This window comes from Yarrowia lipolytica, chromosome 1D, assembly GCF_001761485.1.
Source record: "Yarrowia lipolytica chromosome 1D, complete sequence".
In the NCBI taxonomy this organism is placed as follows: Eukaryota; Fungi; Ascomycota; class Dipodascomycetes; order Dipodascales; genus Yarrowia; species Yarrowia lipolytica.
In genome coordinates this window covers 983086-1004216 of record NC_090773.1, presented here as the reverse complement: position 1 = coordinate 1004216, position 21131 = coordinate 983086, and the positions used below count along the sequence as shown (strand labels likewise).

At 50.5% G+C, this 21131-nt stretch overlaps 12 protein-coding genes across 12 annotated transcripts; 7 read left to right on the top strand and 5 right to left on the bottom strand.

The window, feature by feature from the left end:
- Positions 1-148: 148 nt before the first annotated feature.
- On the bottom strand, positions 149-847 carry YALI1_D10033g (uncharacterized protein; the record flags this gene model as incomplete). The annotated part of the gene is made up of 1 exon (XM_502547.3): positions 149-847. One exon carries the CDS (start codon positions 845-847, stop codon positions 149-151), a length of 699 nt encoding a protein of 232 aa, XP_502547.1.
- A 658-nt stretch (positions 848-1505) lies between these two features.
- Positions 1506-1919, bottom strand: YALI1_D10022g (uncharacterized protein; the record flags this gene model as incomplete). Its single annotated transcript, XM_502546.3, has 1 exon — positions 1506-1919. The coding sequence occupies one exon, from the start codon at positions 1917-1919 to the stop codon at positions 1506-1508; it is 414 nt and encodes a 137-aa protein (XP_502546.1).
- Positions 1920-3083: 1164 nt separating this feature from the next.
- Positions 3084-3781, top strand: YALI1_D10007g (uncharacterized protein; the record flags this gene model as incomplete). The annotated part of the gene is made up of 3 exons (XM_068282651.1): positions 3084-3149; positions 3223-3390; positions 3431-3781. The coding sequence occupies 3 exons, from the start codon at positions 3084-3086 to the stop codon at positions 3779-3781; spliced, it is 585 nt and encodes a 194-aa protein (XP_068138752.1).
- An 819-nt stretch (positions 3782-4600) lies between these two features.
- YALI1_D09996g (uncharacterized protein) lies at positions 4601-6292 on the top strand (the record flags this gene model as incomplete). The annotated part of the gene is made up of 1 exon (XM_502544.3): positions 4601-6292. One exon carries the CDS (start codon positions 4601-4603, stop codon positions 6290-6292), a length of 1692 nt encoding a protein of 563 aa, XP_502544.3.
- Positions 6293-7023: 731 nt separating this feature from the next.
- YALI1_D09964g (uncharacterized protein) lies at positions 7024-7937 on the top strand (the record flags this gene model as incomplete). Its single annotated transcript, XM_502543.3, has 5 exons — positions 7024-7057; positions 7167-7189; positions 7440-7473; positions 7522-7583; positions 7803-7937. 5 exons carry the CDS (start codon positions 7024-7026, stop codon positions 7935-7937), a joined length of 288 nt encoding a protein of 95 aa, XP_502543.1.
- A 673-nt stretch (positions 7938-8610) lies between these two features.
- On the top strand, positions 8611-10323 carry YALI1_D09956g (uncharacterized protein; the record flags this gene model as incomplete). Its single annotated transcript, XM_502542.3, has 1 exon — positions 8611-10323. One exon carries the CDS (start codon positions 8611-8613, stop codon positions 10321-10323), a length of 1713 nt encoding a protein of 570 aa, XP_502542.1.
- Positions 10324-11708: 1385 nt separating this feature from the next.
- On the top strand, positions 11709-12039 carry YALI1_D09923g (uncharacterized protein; the record flags this gene model as incomplete). Its single annotated transcript, XM_068282650.1, has 2 exons — positions 11709-11838; positions 11885-12039. The coding sequence occupies 2 exons, from the start codon at positions 11709-11711 to the stop codon at positions 12037-12039; spliced, it is 285 nt and encodes a 94-aa protein (XP_068138751.1).
- Positions 12040-12202: 163 nt separating this feature from the next.
- On the bottom strand, positions 12203-12539 carry YALI1_D09916g (uncharacterized protein; the record flags this gene model as incomplete). Its single annotated transcript, XM_068282649.1, has 2 exons — positions 12203-12394; positions 12438-12539. 2 exons carry the CDS (start codon positions 12537-12539, stop codon positions 12203-12205), a joined length of 294 nt encoding a protein of 97 aa, XP_068138750.1.
- Positions 12540-12752: 213 nt separating this feature from the next.
- Positions 12753-13205, bottom strand: YALI1_D09910g (uncharacterized protein; the record flags this gene model as incomplete). Its single annotated transcript, XM_068282648.1, has 1 exon — positions 12753-13205. One exon carries the CDS (start codon positions 13203-13205, stop codon positions 12753-12755), a length of 453 nt encoding a protein of 150 aa, XP_068138749.1.
- A 1245-nt stretch (positions 13206-14450) lies between these two features.
- Positions 14451-15053, top strand: YALI1_D09897g (uncharacterized protein; the record flags this gene model as incomplete). The annotated part of the gene is made up of 1 exon (XM_502541.3): positions 14451-15053. The coding sequence occupies one exon, from the start codon at positions 14451-14453 to the stop codon at positions 15051-15053; it is 603 nt and encodes a 200-aa protein (XP_502541.1).
- Positions 15054-17153: 2100 nt separating this feature from the next.
- Positions 17154-18104, top strand: YALI1_D09870g (uncharacterized protein; the record flags this gene model as incomplete). The annotated part of the gene is made up of 1 exon (XM_502540.3): positions 17154-18104. One exon carries the CDS (start codon positions 17154-17156, stop codon positions 18102-18104), a length of 951 nt encoding a protein of 316 aa, XP_502540.1.
- Positions 18105-18730: 626 nt separating this feature from the next.
- On the bottom strand, positions 18731-21112 carry YALI1_D09831g (uncharacterized protein; the record flags this gene model as incomplete). The annotated part of the gene is made up of 1 exon (XM_502539.3): positions 18731-21112. One exon carries the CDS (start codon positions 21110-21112, stop codon positions 18731-18733), a length of 2382 nt encoding a protein of 793 aa, XP_502539.1.
- Positions 21113-21131: the final 19 nt, after the last annotated feature.

Here is a 21131-nt window from a genome sequence, read left to right as displayed (position 1 = left end):
AAGCAGTGTACCAATGCTGTAGATACTGCTTTAGCTATAGATACTGCTCTCTCTCGCTACGTCGAAAGTGAAATACTCATCTTCAATTAATAATCTATAAAACAGGGGGCGTATTTTGTAGTTTTTTGGGTCTGGTTCAGTTCAGATCCTAAAAGTTGGCCTCGTCGTCATCTCCATCATCATCATCTTCATCACCGTTATCGAAGTATCCCTCAGCATTGTAATCGTTATCATCTTCGTCATCGTAGACATCATCTTCAATCTCCTCCTCCTCAGAATCAGCTGCCTCCTGGCCCAGACGAGCCTCCAGCTCCTTGTCATCCACCATGGTCAGGGCCTGCTGGGCCTTGAGACGTGCCTCCAGCTCCACAGGCGACAGATCGGCTTCGTCCGCCTGGATCAGCGAGTTGGCAAACTTGGAAATACCCGCTCGACGACGCTTAACATCCTCTCCAGCCTCCTTCTTTGCTCCCATGGCCTCGTGAAGCTCCTGGGGGAACAGCTCCAGAATATACGGATGCTCATCTATCGACCGACCGACCTTTCGCTTCTTTCTGTACCGATCCGTGTATCGTCTGATGCCGTCATCACACGCATCGTCTACCTCGATGAGTATCCGTGACGCCTTTTTCTGTCCGTTCGGCCCCGTCTTGACCTCCACTGAGCCTGTGTACAGAGGTCCGTCTCTGACTTCAGCCTGGAACTTATAAAACTGTGCAGCCACCTCTCGCTCCGATGCGCTGGGTGGATCCTGAAGAGGCACGTTGGCCGGAGGGTATAGATCTGTGGGGACCATAGGACCAGTCTCGATTCCGAGCTGGTACATGGCTGGGCGTCTGAATGACATGCTGTGGTGTGTGATTAAAGGAAGCTGTGGTGTGGTTTAGAGCGAATCAAGTGATGATCGATCGCGTTTGTATGTTGCTGACGTGGTTGATGGTGTGTTTTTTTTTCTCTCTCTCGACTTGTTTGCCCTCTTTTGACACTCCCCAAAGTCGACCTTGCCTCAGATGGAAATAATTTTAGATTGGGAAAAAAATTGGACCTCGAAATGCATGCATGATAAGTTTAATGGTGTGAGTGCACACTGGACAGAGTGGAAGTCAAGTGGAGGGATGTGGATAGAATGGGCCATGGAAGAGGGGAAAGGGAACGGGATGGATGGATGGATGTGTTCCGAGGGCCCTTTGTAGGTAACCGACACCCCGAAAACCCCTATTGTGCCTTTCTACATGCTACATTCCTGCTTAGTCAAAATCATAACATTGCCATAGTATGTACAAGTACCTACAATACGATACTCGTGCAAAATACAACCAACACGATGTCTATACAAATATATTACTGAAATGTCAAGGGTACTGTTTTTATGGTTGGTGGAAGATGGTGTTTTTGAAGAGGTCTTACCGGGTTCTCCAGCTAGTGTAAGAGAACACGTCAGGTATCTCCTTGTATAAGAGGTCGAGTCCATTCATTTCCATTAACATCGCTCATGGACTCGATATTTACTCCTTCTTGTCGAAAATGTGGGCTTCCTCCTCGGGAACCAACAAATCGGCAATCTCCTCGTCACTCTCGTTGACCAGCTCCATCTCCTCCTGCTTGTCGATGGCAGACTGGAGCACCTTCTTCTGCTTGTTGGCTCGGGATCGAGCAGCGGTTCCCCAGCCAGATCCGGATCCAGAGGCGATACTGGAGGCCACCTTCTCATCTTCAGGTTCCTCGAGCTCGCCCTTGGCTCGGGCAGCTCGCGTCTTCTCCAGCTCTTCTCGCTCCCGCTTGATCATCTGCTTGGTCTGGTAGTTCTTCACCATTCCCATGATCCGCGGTCGCAGAAGAATGTAGCCGGCCACAATGATGAGGAACCGGATGTAGTCTGTGGTCGTGTAGTTGTTGAAAAATGTGATTTGGTTGAGCATGGTGTTGTTGGGGGACAAGTCAGGATGCGATATTTCTTTCACGATGCAGAGCGTAACCTATGTACGAAATCTAGGTTTTGGCGTTGTCCGTGTTTTTTTGCGTCGGATTTATCGGATTTACCACGAGTGTCGGACGAAATGTAGTTGGGGGTGAAGTTGCAGAAAAACAGACTGCTAATGTTGTTTTCCCGTGTCTACACTATTGATTCCACTTTTGTACAGCCCGAAATCTCCATTATTCGCAGACATAGACGGTGGATTATGGCATTCTCACCGTCTTGTTATGGACCTCTCTACAGGTACAGTACTGTAAATTAGACGTGAAACACTGCTACCAGTATCTAAACATCCTAATAACTGCTCAAGGTCAAAAGACAACATCGGAGCAACTAACTGAAACAGAGGCGACACTGGCTTCCTGACTGCCAGAAAAGAAAAGAAAACCAACACACCCTCCCTCTTATCATACTACAGGTACAAATACAACGTACTCGTACCGGTACTCGCATAGCACAACTCACCCAACTCATGCACCAGTTTTTTTCATCAACGTCGCATAAATCCGATGTGGGGTAGGGTCCACTCGATGAATGATATAGACGAGGTGGTCGATACTGGTATTGTGGCGTATTATATAAACATCGAGAACCGCTGCCGAACTCCACCACAGCGCTTCTCCTCGTCCTCGTACCAGTACTCTATGTGAAGGCATCTGCTGATGTGTTCGCTCCACTTAGCTACTTGTAGTACGAGCACCTATCCCACGATACTTGGGAACCATCGGTTGTACTTGGAGCTTATCCTGAGAGAACAGGCAGACCCTACAACACGAGTAGGTACCAGTACTACCCTAATTAGTGGAAGAACAAACGTCTATGTTTAAATTGCATTACAGATATTCGTATAGCACCACATCACAACAGATGGACATTGTTGAGAGACCTTGACACAAGAAATAACCAAGTTGCCGCCATGCCCTCATTCATACGTCACGCCCGGCACCTTATTGGCGCCACTTTGGTTGAACTCTAATTTTAGTAACCCTACCGCCTAACCTCTCTTTTTGGCTCGCTTTGCCTTTTCATAGAGGGCATATTTAACCCCTCGACTTTCCTGCTGACGCAAGCCTGACATAATCCGATTTGTAAGCGACAAGCCGACACGATGGTGAAGCGAAAATTTGAAGACGAGGACCAGACCTTGCGAGAGGGCCAGAGCGGCTTTGCTACTGTGAGTGACTACGAGAGCGGCCCACCAAGCCATTGACGCCGTTATCCCTTGGTTATCTCTTTGGCTAACACAGATGAACAACAACTCGTACTGGAAACAAGAGGGCGAGAGTGAGAACGGCACTCTGGAGGACGACGGAGTGGATGTGACCAAGGTGGCCCAGGCCGCCCAGGCTGCCGGAGCTGTTGAGGCCGATGCTGACGCCGACGAGTCCACCGATTCGGCCCAACATGGCTGCCGTGTTTGGCTGCCCGCTACTGGCTGCCACTGCTGCCGCTCAGGCTGGAGGAGCCGAGCCCGAGGAGCCCCAGCAGGTGGTTCAGACCGGAGAGGCCGAGGTGGACGCCTCCCTGCTGCCTCTGAGGGTCAATAACCGAGGCCGGCCTCTGCAGACCACCAAGAGAGCGGCCCAGAACCGAGCTGCCCAGAGAGCGTTCCGGCAGCGAAAGGAGCAGTACATCAAGGAGCTGGAGTCCGAGGTCAAGGAGTCCAAGGAGTCGCTGGACGAACTGGAAAAGAACTACCATCAACTGCGGGAGTACGCCATTAAGCTGTCCTACCGGCTGAGCAAGGATGGTGACCTTCCCGAGCCTCCGGCTTGTATTGCCAATGATGTGGCTCAGTCGTCGTAGACTACTGTCGTGGGCGGCTGGCTGACCGACTTGATGACACGATGGCGAACTGTCGTTGTTTCCCTTCACCTCCCGATACCCTACGAGCTCATGTGTTTCTGTGAAGAAATCTGAGCTCTTCAACCGGACTTTTCCCTGTATTGTAAGCTAATGTTATTAATTGTATTTGATTTGAAGAGTAGCTACCTGTAGAACCGTTTTTATTTGCATGCCGTTGATATCCATACTATGAAACTGTCACTACCGCATGGCTGGATTTCATAGGGAGATAGCTCCCGGTGTGTGTGTGTAGTGGTAGAGAGATAGTTTTTCTAACCAAAACAACAGGTTGGGGGAGGTAATTGCAGTACATACAAGCACATACTCAATCGCTGCCTGTTACGGCTCTACCTACACATGTGATTATATGGCTATCTGGTTACAATACATATTCCTCTTAAGCGCTCCTTGAAGTAACTTCTCTTAATATTACTTGGAGCTACTTGAACTTGTACTTGGTGCAAATTTGTGAATGAGGACACCCCCAAACTGCTTCAATGAAAGCACGCAGACAAAAATTACACCTTGTGATGGTTCAAAATGTACTCATTATGTAATCCACGTGACTTTCGCCCCGAAACCCCTTCTCCAACACGTCACAATCACGTACCACCACGTCCCCAGTTCAAAGGCGCGTGTTTCTAAAGATAACTCGTGCCTAATTCATGTGCGGCTTACAATAACACAACAAGAACACCATGCATGTGGACTGACAAGTAAACACTATACGTTAATATAACTGCTGTCGAAAATATTCCGTCTCCGACAGTGCGAAATTCCATGCAAAAACGAAGCCGATCGCCAGCCAACGCCCCAGACCGACGCACCCGGCCTCGTCCGGCTTCTGCCCTCGCCTCCACGCTCTCTGCAGGCCGGCACACAAAGTCGTCTCTTCCACCCCTGAGAAGCGCCGCCTCCTCTGGTAACCTGGCTTCTCACACTTCGGCAAGGGCAAGAGCGATGCCGTCAGGCAACGTCAAGGTTGTGGTTCGAGTGCGGCCGTTTGTGAAACGAGAACGGGAAGCCGGAGCTGAAAACCTCATCTCCATGAACGACAACAGTACCACGATCAAACCTCCTTCTGGGGCGGCTACCAATCCCAGAAACCCCACGGAGCCCAAGACTTTCACGTTCGACCGTTCGTTCGACTCGCACGATCCGTCATCGAAGCTATTTGCTGCCCAAAACACCGTCTACGATGAGATCGGAGCGGAAATGCTGCAACATAACTTTGAGGGCTACAACTCGTGCATTTTTGCCTACGGCCAGACAGGCAGTGGCAAATCGTACACCATGATGGGCACCCCTGATGACCTTGGACTCATTCCGCGCACGTGTGAGCAGCTGTTCAAGCAGATTGACGAAATGGCCTCTGCGGACGTATCTGTAACAGTCAGAGTGTCTTACTTGGAGATCTACAACGAACGAGTCCAAGATTTGTTGAGGCCCCAGAAAAAACAAGTGGGACCCGGTAGCCACAACAGCTCGTCTCTGAGACTGAGAGAAGCTAAAGATACAGGTCCATATGTCGAAGGTCTGTCAGACTTTCCCGTGGAATCATACCAAGATGTCAAAAAGTACTTGGAGCTCGGAAATGCTAACCGAGTAACTGCCGCAACTAAGATGAACGATGCCTCGTCTCGTTCTCACGCTGTTTTCACGCTGGAAGTGAAACAGGTGCTGTTCGACCAGGAACATGATACCACAGAAGAAAAAACTTCGAGAATCCGATTAGTGGATCTCGCTGGCTCGGAAAGAGCTACATCTACGGGAAACACTGGCCAGATGCTTCGAGAGGGAGGCCAGATCAACAAGTCTCTCACTACCCTGGGTCGAGTTATCAGCATTCTGGCAGAGAGCAGCAGCCGAAACAGTGCAGCAGTCACGCCTTTCAGAGACTCGACGCTGACCTGGCTGCTCAAGGAGAACCTCGGCGGTAACTCCAAGACGGTAATGGTGGCCTGTATATCTCCTACAGACTACTCCGAAACGCTGTCGACTCTACGGTATGCTGACCAGGCTAAACGAATCAGAACTCAGGCGGTCAAGAACCAGGACATTCTAAGCGCCGCCCAGAGAGACCTTCAGATTGAGGAGATGCAAGAACGGATCAATGAGCTGCAAAACAAGGTATCTGAGCAGTCTTCTCGTCCAGACCAGTCTTTACAATCCACTGCAGAGTTTCAGAAGATTAGAAATGCCGTGAAGCTGTTCCAGGATCGAGCAAAGCACGAGGAGAGCAAACGAAAGGCCCAAGTACTTGAACTAGAGGCACTGAGAAGGCATAATAAGCTGTTGACCGGTCATATCAACGACATGGCAGTGCAATCGCCGTCTTCTTCGTCAGAAACTGCAGATAAAGACATGTATGCGTCTCTGGTGATGGAGCAGGACTCCATTCGGAAGGATCTGGCTGATCTGGGCCAGCTGGTCAAGGAGGATGTCAGCAAGTATGAGCGGTTGTTAGCTTGAGTGTATATACTAACGGAAGCATTTCACGGAGTACGAGCAACAAAGGTGTAGTCCATGGACTGTAACAGAAGTGATTTTGAGGTACAATATATTTATCCTTCAGGACGTAAAATTATGGGCAATTCTAGTGTTTGTACAAGTACGAGGACAGTACGACGTTGTACCTATGTAAACTACACTCGTGTATGCACAATTGTGTAGCTGTACTACAAGTACACTGCTATTGATAGTGTATGGCCTGTTGATGAATCTAGATGGTCCAGTGCTATTGAGAGGGTCCAATTGCATAGAGCAAGTGTTCTTTGGAAGGGAAGGTACAGATGTAGGAAGCAATGGGTAGCTTTATCCCATGCTCATTTATGGGTGGACTTTCCGATAAGTAAACTCAAGTGGTTACTGAGAAGTGGCGGGGGTTTAGTTAAGCCCTCTTGAGTAAGCATGTGATATTTCGGCACAAGCATATTGGTTCGACATAACTTTTTTCCCACAGCTTTTGCTCCCCAGATCCCCAAAACACTCGCGCTGCCCCTTTGTAGCCTCTCCCCCTAGCAGCTTACACCCCACTATAGTGCTTTTGCAGGGTGTCTATGCCTTCCTCGAAGACTATGGCGTGCCCACTTTTGGTGCATGTTAAACTTCGCGGTAGTGATGCAGTGCACTGAGTTTCCACCGTTCAAGAAGACATTTACTCCTAACGCAACGGCAGTGAAAAACAAGACACACTAGAGGAAATGTCTGACAAAGCTCCTATTCCCGAGAAGAAGGGTGAGTATGCTAGGTGCTTGGTGGTCGAGCAGCCCCACTGGAGGTGCTGATGGCTCCATACAAAGCGGTTGTCCAACCCCGCGTGGTTTGATTGCAATTACTAACATAGCCGTTATCAAGTCGGTTGACATGGTACGTTCAAGAGAGGTGGAGGGAATCAGGTGTTTGGTTTTGTGCCATGTGCCCTGAGTGAGATGGTGGCTCCGATTCAACTGCGTCACGTTGTTACGCGATGATGAATCGTGAGCCCGATACACGGCAATGGCTGGGAGGAAACGAGTCACACAGTGTTCACACATGTTCAGGGAGACGCCAAATCGAAATTTTTGTGACGCGTTCAGAGCACGATGACGACTCACCTGCTCCGTTCATACTAACACAGGCTGATGACATGCAGCGAATAATCATCGACTTGAGTGAGTATCCATTTACAAAGACGACCACTGAGAACACAGCTAACCAAGCCATGCAAGCATTGGACAAATACAGCATCGAGAAGGACATTGCTGCTTATGTGAAGAAGGAGGTGAGTATGGTTCCTGCGGGATCTAGCGAAGGGCAAAAAAGTGGAGAATTCCCCGGACCAATGGGCACAATCTGATGAACTGATCTTTTGGCTCACTTGTGGTCGTCGTGACAGTAAGCAGAACGTGGTGCTTGGTCGTGACCTACGACAAACCTCTACCTTCCTGGTAGGATGTTGGCCGCTCGCCATCTGCGAGCTCTTGCTTCTGTACTAACCCAGCTCGATCAACGCTTCGGCGTCACTTGGCACTGCATTGTAGGTCGAAGTTTCGGATCCTACGTGACCCACGAGACCAAACACTTTATCTACTTCTACGTGGGCCAGATTGCCATTCTTGTGTTCAAGACGTCGTAGATTTAATTAATTATTGGATATTATCAAAGAGGGAGACACGAGGAGGACGACAAGAGACGCGTGCTTTGTTCTGACACGCCATACCCTGTAGTGAGCATCTATACAGACTGTCTGCACAATTCTCTACTGATAGCATAATACCTTTATCTCTGGAGCTGTGATCAGAAACAACGTTAAGCCGTACGTAGATGAGAAGTCGGTGTAGAGCGAGTGATAAGAGGTGTAACAATGGTCTATGACGTATAAACACAGATAAATGGACGTACTTTTCGTCTTGGCTCACTCTCATGAGCCCTTTCACATTTTTGTCCATCAATAGTGCCCATCTGTTTCCCTCCCACCACCACTATCTCGATCTGATTAGACTCGTGCAGTCTCACTCCCAACCTGGACCGGCCATGTAATTTACTTTAGATAAAGAGGTGAGAGAGGGTTGTGGCAAATACCCTATTGCCCTAAGGCGAAGAAGTGTACATCTCGAGACTGCATCTCTTATATATATTAATTCACGAGCCGTGGTTTGACAGCACGCTCGCTGACACCTACCCACACACCTCCCCTCGCTCCACCTGCAACCACCTGCACCCTCCTACATCCACGTGACCCCGCTTCCAGGGATTCACCACATACAGCTGCAGCTCTCGACAGCCCGATTGCCACCAAACCACACAACATGTCCGATTTCGAAGACAACAACCCGTTTGCGGGCGCAGATCGCCGGGACTCGGTGTCTTCTGACGCTACCGACGACGGCCCCAGCGCCAGCTTTCTCGCCACAAACACAACCAATGATTTTGGAGGCGCCTCCTTCATGGCGGGAGGGGGCTCCTTCTACGGAGCAGCTTCGCAGATAGGAGGACTTGGGGGCATGGGAATGAGCGCCTACGACCCCGAGTCTGCCCTTGCCAATCCGTTTGACGATGGCTCCAACAGCTTTTCTGCCACCCCTACTGCCTCCATTACTAACCAGAACGACACCGCCCATGAAGCGACCAACGAGAGGACAACAACCGCCAGCCAATCTAACATTCCACCAATTGAAATCATTGAGGCCAACAAGAACCATGAAGGCACTTCCAGGGGATTCATTACCTACACCATCCGAGTTGGAGATGTATCTGTGCGAAGACGATACTCCGAGTTTGAGTCGCTCCGAACGACCCTCACCCGCATGTTCCCCACGCTCATCGTGCCGCCCATTCCTGAGAAACACAGCATTACAGACTACGCCGTGGCCCCCACCAAGGCCCGCGAAGACAAGGACATGATTGAGCACCGACAACGCATGCTACAGGTGTTTCTCAACCGATGTCGCAACCTACCCCAGATCAGCAATTGCATTGTTTTTCAGCGGTTTTTGGATCCCCACGCCTCGTGGTCTGAGGTGCTGAACTCCCCTCCTGTCTCTACTCTCCCCCGTTACTCCCTTCGAGCACCACCAGTGGACCCTTCCAACAATGTCACAGAGGCCCACAGCTATCTGCCTATCCCTTCTGCCAATGGAGTAGTCCGAAACCGAGGTGGGGACGAAGAGGGAAAACAAGAGGCGTTTTTTGCCGAAGCAGAAAAGACGGCCAAGGAATACGAGGCTGTGATTGGAGGAGGACTCGAAAAAGTGGCCCGCAGAATCCTCAAACGATATACAGACATTGCGGGAGATTATGCCGAGCTTGGAGGCCGTTTCAATGCTCTTTCGCTCGAAGAGTCTGACTCTCGTATGGCTGCCACGGTCGAGAAAGTCGGTCAGGCCATTGATTCCAATTACCTGGCCACCAACCATCTCGTTCGAGAGTTGGGCCGACAGTTCGGAGAACCTCTTGCTGAGTCAGCTCAGTTTTCGGGCGTGGTTCGGTCTGTTCTCAAGTACCGAAAGCAGAAGGCTCTTCAGTTGGAGTTGACCTCCGACTCGCTCGAAGCCAAACGTGTGACTCTGGCGTCTCTGGAGTCTGCAGAGGCCGATTCCCAGCGAATCAACGACGCTCTTGGCCGAACACGGTCGAACAATGGCCCTTCTACAACTAATTCTGGGGAACAGCCCTCTGCCTCGCCAGCTCCCAAAAAGTCTTCAGGCTTCAAAATCCCTGGTCTTTCTTCTCTCAACAGTGCATTTAACAACATGATGGATGCCGATCCGGAGGCCTCCAGACGCCAGGGCATTGGAAAGACACGGGAGCAAATTGGACAGCTGGAGCAGGCTCTCGAGGTTGCCCAGAAGGACATTGTTGTGGCCAACGAGAGTGTGGAGAAGGATCTGGAGCGGTTCCGGGCCGAGCGAGAGGCCGATCTCAAGTGCATGATTCGAGCTTTCCTGAAATGCCACATTGACTGGGCTAAGCAGAACCTCGACACCTGGCAGAGTGCCCAAGCAGAGGTGGAAAGCATGTAGCATAATGTTAACGAATGTTTAATGAATGGAATGTGATATCTTTGATGTCTATGAATGATGACAACCAGGGAGTAAGTATTTAGCGCTGATGCTATGATTGGTAAGTGAGCACAATGAGAAGGAGCAAGACGGATATGTGGAGCACCGATTGGAAGCCATGTGCTTTACGAACACTTTTGCTTTGCTTCCAAATACCAAGCAGTACTGTCGATAATCTTACAGTGCTTCTCTAAGGGTATATACAGTATATGGAGAAGATGCCTACACAAACCAAAACTTTTGACAGGTTATCCATAGGCATTTTGATGAGATTATCCCTGCGTTACACCTGGTGCGTCACTGTACAGTACGAAACATGATCCATTGGTGAACAGATGTGCACTGAGTTCGCCGTACTTGTTCCTGAACAGATAACATTTAGACCCATGATCATGGAAACGCAGGACTGGTGAGACGGTTGTGTGTTATGGTGACTACTGAAGCCATCTTTAGTCACAAGACGCCATCTGAGACCTGACTTGGTCCAATGTCGCAAACAACTCCTGACTTGGTGAGAATGTCAAGTGATGCGTGTAGATGAAAAGCAATGACGGGTGGTGGGGGGGTTTGTGGTGAGTTGTTTGGAGTTTTAGTAGCTGTGATTAATTGTTGGAAACGGTGAGATTACATGTGTTTTGTTATCTCTATTGTCTGAGACAGCTTGGATGGTGGAGTGAGAGAAGACTGATGTTTCCAAGATGGATACTGTTTCAGGAATGACAGATGTTTCAACAGAAATGTCTTCATAGAAGTATGGGAAGATAGAGCAACCGTTAATGCGGTGACGTAATTGACCTTCGTCGAACAGTCTACTCTTCTCTAAGTATAATCTTCAGTAATTACGGCACAACCCTACAAACGTTTGTCTCAAGTCGAGTTTCGACTCCAACGCTAATGGTGTCGGTGAGCTGAGACAGCTACAAGTACAGTACGCAAGATGACGACTTGTACCCGTAGTGTTAATTACGTCGGCAGGCGGAGTTTGCAGTGGGACTGCCTACCTCGATGTCTTCGAAGACGGTGTTTCGCTAGTACGGTGGAGGTCTCGAATTATTTTGAATGTTGCGTCAGCCTCGTTAGACATGATATCGCTAGGTCAACTGACGGGGTGATTTTCCCCACAGATACTTGTTCAAGACGTGTTGGGTCTCCTAGTGTCCGGATCCCCTCGATTAGACCGGAGCTGGGTCTGGAGAAGCCAGACTTAGTGCGAATATGTAAGGGATAACGTGGGGATAGAGCCGAAACATTGAGACTAGAGCTAGAGCTAGAGCACAAGGAGTGTGGCAGGTTTGTGGGCTTTTTTCCAGTCATACAGCAGTCCAGGTGAGTTGAACAATGCTGAGATGCCCAATGCCTCGGTGGTGCGAATAGCTCAATTATCGACATGGTGGTTCATTGTCCAAGCCCAACTATCAACCTACTTTTTTCGTCGTCTATCGCTTGCAATTGCCATAGCTTGGTTGATAAAACGGGGTAGCATCAATGATAACGGATAACAGGGTGACATAACTGCTGGGAGCTAGCCAGCGCCGTAGGTTTAGTTTGGGGGCTCTTGGTCGCATGAGTATTGGTTTCTATTTTCGGAGATTTAATTTCACTTGTATAACGGAAACACAAGGTGAATTCGTCGATGGTGCTAGGCCTAAGAAACGGCTCGGGGAAGACTACGAGTAGCGGGGTGAAGGGGCTGAGGCTGGATGGGCCCTACGGTAGTTCAAGCAACTGCACACATTTCCCAGGTCGCTAAGGAACCAATCTAACTTGCGCTTGACGTCAAGACATGTTTCAACCTCTGATTTCACGGAGAAGCATACCGCTATCAAGGACAGGCAACCTATTACGTTTGGGGTAAAGGTGCTTTGTTGACGGGTCCAGCATAGCGGTTAGGCTGCCAGGAGTAGGCCCAACCCCAGCTGCTTATCATAATAGTCTGGAACCATCTGGTAGTGACGTAGCAGATGGGTTTAGGAGCTAGCCTTTCCAGTCGAGCTACAACTTGGCAGGGCCTACCACCATCACGGGCACGGTTCTTGGACTACCAGTATAGAAACTGTAGCGTAGCACTCTGAAACGGTCGACTGTTTTTGATGGTCTCGAGGGACGCTCAAATCACAGCTTTGCTTCGTAGACCTTGACAACTCGCCCACCATAGACTCTTCTCCAAAATGACACATTTGAACCCCACCTCATTCCCACCATGGGGTACCCCTCCAATGGATTGGGGTAATGGGTTGCGGCAAGACTATAACAAGTTGAAGTCTTGGAGGGGTGCTAAGGTACAAGCCAAAGGGCTAAAAGATCACCTTCTAGTGCTGGTACCTACTCGTGGTGAATAATCAATCACATGGAGGAGTGACTCTGTTCTCAGGCCATAGCTCAGGCCATTACTACCAGTCTCTCGCACCACCCGCCGATCGCTGCCTGCAATCACGTCTGCCAAACTCTGCTCCTGCGTTGTGGGAGCGTGTCGCTGCAAACTGGGGGGACATTATTACTTGTATCATGTCCGTGGTGTAGATAGACTTTTGACACTTTGCGTTTTTTGCGGGGAAGCTGAAATCTGGGGTACGTAACATGGCCTTGGCCGAACCGTCTTGTTGCGATGCTAGTTGTTGAAAAGCAGCTACAGTAGCGCGGTCGTGGATGGGGTGTTTAGAAATGGACTTGATCGTGGCAGCTGCTTCGGCGTCGGGCGAACACAGTCTCACTTTGCTGCAACTAGTTCCTTTTTCTACCGGTCGCACAGAAGTGAGACCTGCAGCATGGTCTGGCGTGGTCAGGTGCAATGGTGGAGTTGGCCAACTTGTTTGTTTTGTCGCCCCAGGATATGCATTGGTCATACCATGTCTTGGTGGGGTGTGCTTACGAGGGCTGGTACGAGCGAGAACACGCCTATTGCTATAGGATAGTGCGGAGGGTGAGAAGCATAGAGCAGCAGCAAAGTAAGGAGTGTCATTGAGAGTGCACTCGAAACCGCACTAACACAACAAGGCTGTCTGTAGCGCCTTGGCTGAATTTTCCATTCGACTAGCTCCAGTTCAGTTCCAAATATGTTTGTTTCTATCCACAACCATCTCCGAGACCATGTGTAATGACGTTGGGTGGGTCCGCATAAGGTGTGGAGGAGGAGGGTGCGGAGTGAAATGTAGGTGAAGAGATAGACAAATGAATACGGTACAAGTATGGTACCGGGTAGATTGTAGGTCCAGAACCTGGGATGTGGGGGGGGAAACTTACCCATTTGGCTGAAAAAATCCACCTACAGCATTTGTACTTCATACTACTCTGCATCTGCTTACAAACCTCCATAGCGACTAAGTGTTATGCCTCCGTCTCCGTTTTTCTTTCTCCGACCATCTTTCTCATCTTCCGCCGAGGCTATCTCTCGGTTACACTCTTGGTTTTTTACCTCTACTTGTGTGCGTGATCCTACGGTACGATAGTCGCTTGCTCTGACACATGTTCCGCCACCATTGTTACTGTTTGGTTTTGTGAATTTACTATACGTTGAGCAGAGAGAGCTCTCTATCTTGTAGTTGCGACGGAGGTGGCTGTGTCGGCATGTCGACATATGTATACTTGAGGTGTCAAATGGCTACAATGGTTCTCCACGTCGCAACTACGGTCGGCACAAGGACCGCGACTCCATTGACGGGATATTTTTCGACAGTATTATTTCACAACCTTTTAGCTCCAAATCATGCCAGCTTGTGTGCTTTTTCCCCACAAGATAAAAGTTAAAGGCTGCTTGGCTCTGGCCGATAGCGACCAAGGTTGGAGGTAAGATGTAGCTAGTCGTCGTGGTATATAAGGAGCAGCGCGGTCGTGGTTGGTGGTGAAGAGTTAGCTAGCCTGACACAATCCCACTTCACCTCAGCGACTACGTGACACTACAACAGCCGACACCACACCCAAGTACCTACAACATCTATCACGCTCACCAGTCCACGCCTCTCACAGGAACATACAATCACCCTCTTGAGCCGTCCTCAAGACCTCTGACTTGTACTTCACACACTTCAGAGTCTCACAAACACCACTCCAACCACTCCCTGCATCTGACTCCCCTACCCATCACTCTTGACATGTCAGTCAAACCCCTCGAAGTGAAAACCTCCCATCTTCGAAGAGATTCGTTTTCCTCCAAGGAATCGCCGTTCAAAAAGGACTACTCGTTCGCCACATCGCCCATTGCCCATTCACTAGAACGAGGAGCGTACTCGGGCGCATTCAAGTTCCCTCCCTCGCCGCCCGAAACTCCCATAGTCAGGCACATGCGATCCCGTTCGATCGATCTAGGCAACGCTCGACCGCAGCCAGCATCTCCCACTACCGGCCTTACTCCCACAACAGCCACATTCATGACTGCAGGCCGCAAGATGTCGATCGACCAGATGTCGCCACCCAACTGGGGCTCGCGACGCAACTCGTTGGACATGCACTACGAGCAGTTCAAGCAGCGGGCCCAGATGATGGAACTCAACAAAAGCGGCAAGCTGCAGAAAGAGGTGGTGGCCACGTCATTGCCTACGCCTACAATGGAGTACCCGGAGTACTCAGTGTCGAGCCCAGCTTCCACCTATAGTCCCAGTGCACCCATTAACATTCCGCCACGACGTGAGTCGATCAGAAGAGCTCCTTCTCCAACCTCAGAGCGCATGCTAAAGGGAGAGTTTTCTTTTGACTAGCGTGAGCGACCGCCGGAGCGACCTATATGCTATAATATGGGTACTGTTCTGTACCACACTCTGTTGACGGCTGAACCATCGAACTGCCAGCAGAGAATACGACCGAGAGAATGACGAAAGTATAGGCGTCTTGTATCGTAGAGAATTAACATTGAATATATTTATATGAGGTAACACCGTTACGACAGACGTCAGTATCACGGCTGAAGACCGATAAGCTCAGTATCGGAAGTGTAATGAGAAAACAGTTAATTATCTGAGCAACAAAAAAAACAAATGTTCGGCTAAATGACATTGACTTACTGTAGGCTGCTCCAGTGGCGTCAACCCACATGGTGAGGTTAACTGTAACATACTGTAAATGTACCGTTATTAGACCGTGCTACAGCGACAGATGCGTTGTTTTAGTACATCGTGGTGCAGTAAAAGTACAGCAACGTAAGTGATGGCGCTCTGACTCCATGGGGTCAATTGAAGTCTTGTTACCCTACCATCTGTGGATTGTAGCTGCCTCCATCGCCGTACAGTCTAGACCCCTGAGGGGCTATGCATCTGGGGTCTCTTGTCTTGACTCTTTGCTTTTCGTGCGTCTTGGTTATATGACCTCATAGAAACAAAGTTGACTGACGTTGAGTGTCTCACTGAGCGACGGCCACAATACGAGGTTGAGAGTGGATATCTGGATTGAGGGTGTCAATATCTGTTCGGCATTTGAACGGCTTGAGCACTCCCCCAGTTTTGAGAGCAACGGTTCCCGGCTATACCGACAATCACTCAGAAGACAAGATGAAGAGGGGTGTGGAGACAAGCTATCGACATCTACATACTGTAGGAGGGGAATGTATCATGTGAGGCGGTTTGGCGAGCGTACAATGTCGTACGGTATCGTATGTTGGGCTCCATTACTCAGGCTACGCTACCAGTAGACCCAGTACATATGAGCATGTCTCGGTCCAAGGCCTGGAACAACAGATTCTTCCGGCGATCGACATTGAAGACGAGTATGGAATTTACAGTCTGATTGAGTGCATAGCTTCAGAGAATGGTTCTTGGCCCATTCAGAGCGTATAGTACAATTGGTGAGATATGATATATACCGTATGTTATCTTTCCTTCAATAGCTGTTGACTAGATTCACTATCTGTCCCGCCATTCAGTCTCTTCAAGTATGCAGGGTACATCCATTTTTTCACCACCAGACACGAGCGCTCACTATTAGCTACTGTATGCACTCTTCTCCGAGACATTGCTGAAACAGTGGCTAGTAACGATCTAACGAGAAAAGTGAGGGAGACTCGATGGTCAAACTGCAGAAGATGGACGTGTAGCTTTGTAACGCCCCTACATCTCTGAGCGAGGTGAAAGTGCTCGTACAACACTGTACGTACCAAGATGATCTTCAGCCAAGTGGTGGAACATCAGACGCTGCATCGACAGACAACTATTAGTATGTACTTCTTGTACGGTAGTAATTGGGTGAGAAAAACAACTTTCTCCCCTTGCAAAACCGGCTAATGTTTCCTTCTTTCTCCTCCAAAACTCGCACTTGTAGCTACCGTACTCGTACAAGTTCCCTCTCTCCACAATGTTCCCATGACATTCCACGACCTTCTTTTCACTTGCTTGGTAGCCACTGGTGCACGCACAGCTTACATGCAGATGCTACACAACTACAAGACAAACAATCGAACGCCACATGATCCAACGGCTTGTGCAAAGTGGATACATGGTAACCGGCTGCCGTCAAAAGCATGCAATCTGTCACATGTCTTCCCCTCGTCTTCTCCTCAACCCCACCAACGTCTCCGACCGCTCTTTGCTCTCATCTCTGTCTCTCTCAGTGCTCGTCACTGCACGGCCCTGCATAATCGGGGGAGGCCAAGGTGAAACGCTGCAAGGTGTGTCGTTGGGACCTACCTTTGGCAGTGCCAGGATGTACTTGTGTCTGCCGCCACAAGCGTACATTCAGTCACAGCTACAGAGCAACCCGACCCAAACCACCTACAAGTAGAGTACTGCTGTCAACGTTTCTTCTTACACTCAATTGACCCACAATTGACACAAACTACCAGCCTATCAACCCAAACACACCAATTGAACATGTCCTTCAAGCTCGCCTCCGGAAAGTCCATGCCCAAGGTCGGATTCGGCCTGTGGAAGGTCCCCCGTGACAAGACCGCCGACACCGTCTACGGAGCCATCAAGAACGGTTACAGACTGTTTGACGGCGCCTTCGACTACCAGAACGAGCGAGAGGCCGGCGAAGGTATCCGACGAGCCATCAAGGATGGCCTGGTCAAGCGAGAGGACATCTTCATCACCACCAAGTTGTGGAACACCTTCCACTCAAAGGAGCACGCTCTGCAGATCGCCAAGGAGCAGAACGAGTGGTGGGGACTCGACTACATCGATCTCTACCTCATCCACTTCCCCATCCCCATGCAGTACATTCCCATCTCCGAGAAGGAGTGGGCTGGATGGACCAACGCCACTGACTCGGGTCCTAACCCTCTGGCCAAGATCCCTACCCGAGAGACCTGGGAGGCTCTCGAGGAGCTAGTTGATACCGGAATCGCCAAGTCCATTGGTGTCTCCAACTTCACCGCCCAGAACATTTACGACGTCCAGACCTACAACAAGCACCCCATTTCTGCTCTGCAGATTGAGCACCACCCCTACCTGGTGCAGCCCCAGCTGACCCAGCTCGCAAAGGACAACAACATCCAGGTCACTGCCTACTCTTCTTTCGGCCCCGCCTCCTTTGTGGAGATTGGCATGGACCAGAAGGTCCCTCCTCTTTTCGAGAACGAGACCATCACCAAGATCGCCAAGGCTCACAACAAGACCCCCTCCCAGGTTCTGCTGCGATGGGCTACCCAGCGAGGCATTGCCGTCATCCCCAAGTCCAACAACGTCGAGCGACAAACTCAGAACCTCGAATCTCTGGACTTTGACCTGACCGAGGCCGAGATTAAGGAGATCTCCAACCTCAACAAGAACCTGCGATTCAACGATCCCGGTGTCTACGCTAACCTTCCCATTTTCGCCTAAGCGTGGAAACACGGAAACGACTGGCCAAAGGTTAGAAGTGGACAACGTCCTATCTATAGATGTATAGCATCTGGATATGTTAACAACATACACAGAATATGAAGTACATTCAACATATTATATTACGAGTCGGAGAGTTGACTTTACCATCTGATATTAGCTAGCTATCGTACATTCTCAATGCCAAATGCCGTATACCTCAACCGCATATCAACAGCATCCCGGAAGAAAAACTTGTGGATCAAGCCATCAGTTCTCTAGAAGCGTGTGTACATACTGCAACTCATGTCATCTACACCCAAGTGTGATTTGTATGTCTCTGCTCTGCCCATACACGATAGTGATACTTGTATGTACATACTGTAGTGTGAGTACGAATGTACTAGACAAGCCCCCTCGTAGAGTATCGATCTCCCACTTCTTATAGAGACACAAGCTCATGAGTTGTTTGCAGCGTGGTAATAGTAATCTGCACTACGTGGGGGTAATCTACAGTAACACCCTCCATAACTCTGGGTCCAAAAGCTCTCTACATGCTGTGTACGAGGAAAAATGTGTGCAAGCTCTCGGAGAAAGTTCCTTGATCTCGCGTTCTCAAACTCCAAACTCCAATTAGCATTATAATGTTAGTCCTGTAAACTGCCCTCAATACTGGGCATATCTGGAACCTGCGGACTCGCAGTCTGATAACTCTTCGGCGACTGCATGGAAGAGGACGCCGGTGAGGTGGGGGAAATGACCATCGACTTCTTACGCGTCACTCCACCATTGGGAACCGTAAACTCGTCACTGTACATGGGAGGAGTCTTGATGCCAATAGCCTGTTCAGCAGCCTCGATGTCTCCTCCGTTGGCATCCAGCTGGCTCTGCAACAACGCCATGTTCTTGTGTGACTCCTGCAGCATCTCCTGGGCCCGATTCAGTGTCACAGTAGGAGTCACACACGACGACACAATAGGAACTGTATCATCTCGGTCAATGGTGGCCTTGAGAAATGCATTCATCCATCCCTTCATCTCTTCCGCGGTGTCCACCGCAAAGTAGTGCACCTTGGGGACAGTGAACATGAGTCCCTTTTTGGACCCAGGAGCCGGCGGCAACAGCTTGAAGCAGTATCTACCTGCTCCTGTGCCCGATGCATACAAAGCCACCAGCTTGTCTTCATTGTCACGTGCAGGAACCACCTTGTGGGCCGTCAGGTCAATTAGTCCTCGCTCGTAGGTGTCGTTAAGAGATGCAAAGTACGACAGCCGGGTGCCTGTGAGACAGAAGAACCGTTGCTTCCACGTGCCCACGCTCTGAGAACCCTTCTTGGACATCCAGCCCGAAAAGTCGGCCTTCTTGGCAGCCTCGCGGGGATTCACGTGCTTGATACCTTCTCGGAAGGCCGACGTCTTCTGCTTCGAGCTGAGACTCTTGGACCGCATGTTGGAGGCCGAGGGAGTCTTTCGGAGCGTTCTGAAGGGACCGCTGCCGGTTCTCTTGGGTGTGGGAGGAGTGGGCATGGCCTCTGGACGCTGCTCTTTCTGGTGCTGGATGGGCGACAGAGTGAGATCGGGATCTGAGGAGCCTACTTCTCGCCCAGAACGCTTGGAAGGACTCAAGGGGGCGTTCATGACCGCGTCAAGAAGAGAAGATCGTCGCGACGATCTCGATTTCGGCTCTGGGGATGACGACAGCGAGTCCGAGTCCAAATGAGTGGCGTTCTCAGATGAGAGAGAATGCCCCGCCGAGGGGTGGCGGTGCAGCTGGGGCGAGTCCATGACCGAATGTGGCGTCGAGTGCGACGAGTGGGCGTGCTGGAGGGGAGGACGTTGCGACTCACGAGACTTGCGGGGGAAATCCCGAACGGATTCCTTAGATTTGCGTGAATCGACAGCCCCCTCTGGTGGCTGCTGCGTCTTGCGCGGCAACTCGGGAAGATCGTGTTTGGGAGGCTCTGTAACTGATTGACGTGAGCTGTTGTTAGACACGTTGGCTGATGACCGTCCTCGAGATTGCTGTTGCTGCGATGCAGACAGGCGAGGGTCGTGTACCGAACTCCTCTGTGTCTGGGGCTCAGACTGTGATTGTCGTTGTGACTGAGACAGTCGCTGTGATGGTGGTTGCTGGGGCTGTCCCTCTTCAAAACCAAAGTCGTCAATAGTGCCTCCTTGGGGGATAGCAAACTCCGTGCTGGGTGTAGCGGTGGAAGGCGACGAAATTGGAAACTCGCTATTCAGTCTAGGAGAATCAAGATTGTCCAGAGACTGGGACCGTTTCCGCATATGACCCTTCTTAGGCGACACGTATGCGGTGGAGGAGCGTCGGTTGGTACTGCCACTGGTTGGCCGCGGCGACATGGGATCGCCCCGCAGCTTCTCAATCTCCTTGTACACCTCGAACCGCGTGCCGAACGACGTGATGTCCAGCTCCTTGAGATGTTGCAGCTCGAGCTCGGTGAGGATGGCACCTGATATCTTGTGTTCGACAAAGAGCTTGGGGATGGCCGGCTCAAAGCCCCGGTTCTCGAACCATCTTGCCACCTGTATCGGCGTCCACGACATGACGCGTGCTGGGTCCAGCTCGCCTCCGTTGGCCGACGCCTTCTTGGTCACCGACAGCTGGCTTGTGTGGTTGTTGAGCTCCGAAAGCACCTCATCGATGTCTGTGAGCGTCTTTGTGACCGATGGCGATTGCTGTGATTGCGAAACGACCCGTGAGCTTGGATTCGAGCCTGCGGGAGTTGTGGGGCCCGAAGAAGGAAGCTGCTGGCCCGGCTGGACGTCCGCGTCCATGAGCTCGTCCACGGTGGACGCAAAGACGCGTGGAAACAGGCCCGTGGCGCCCGTGATGAGCCGCTTGCCAATGTACCAACCGTCTTTGAATTCAAAGTCGTTTTCAATCACCTGGATTTGCTCGCCGGACACAAACGTCAGCTCGTCCTCCGACCGGTTGTTGAAATCGTGGATGGCGATCAGCACCGTCTTGACCTCGTGCGAGGGCGTGGGTGCGGGATTGACCGACATTGTGGTGGAGTGTTGGTTG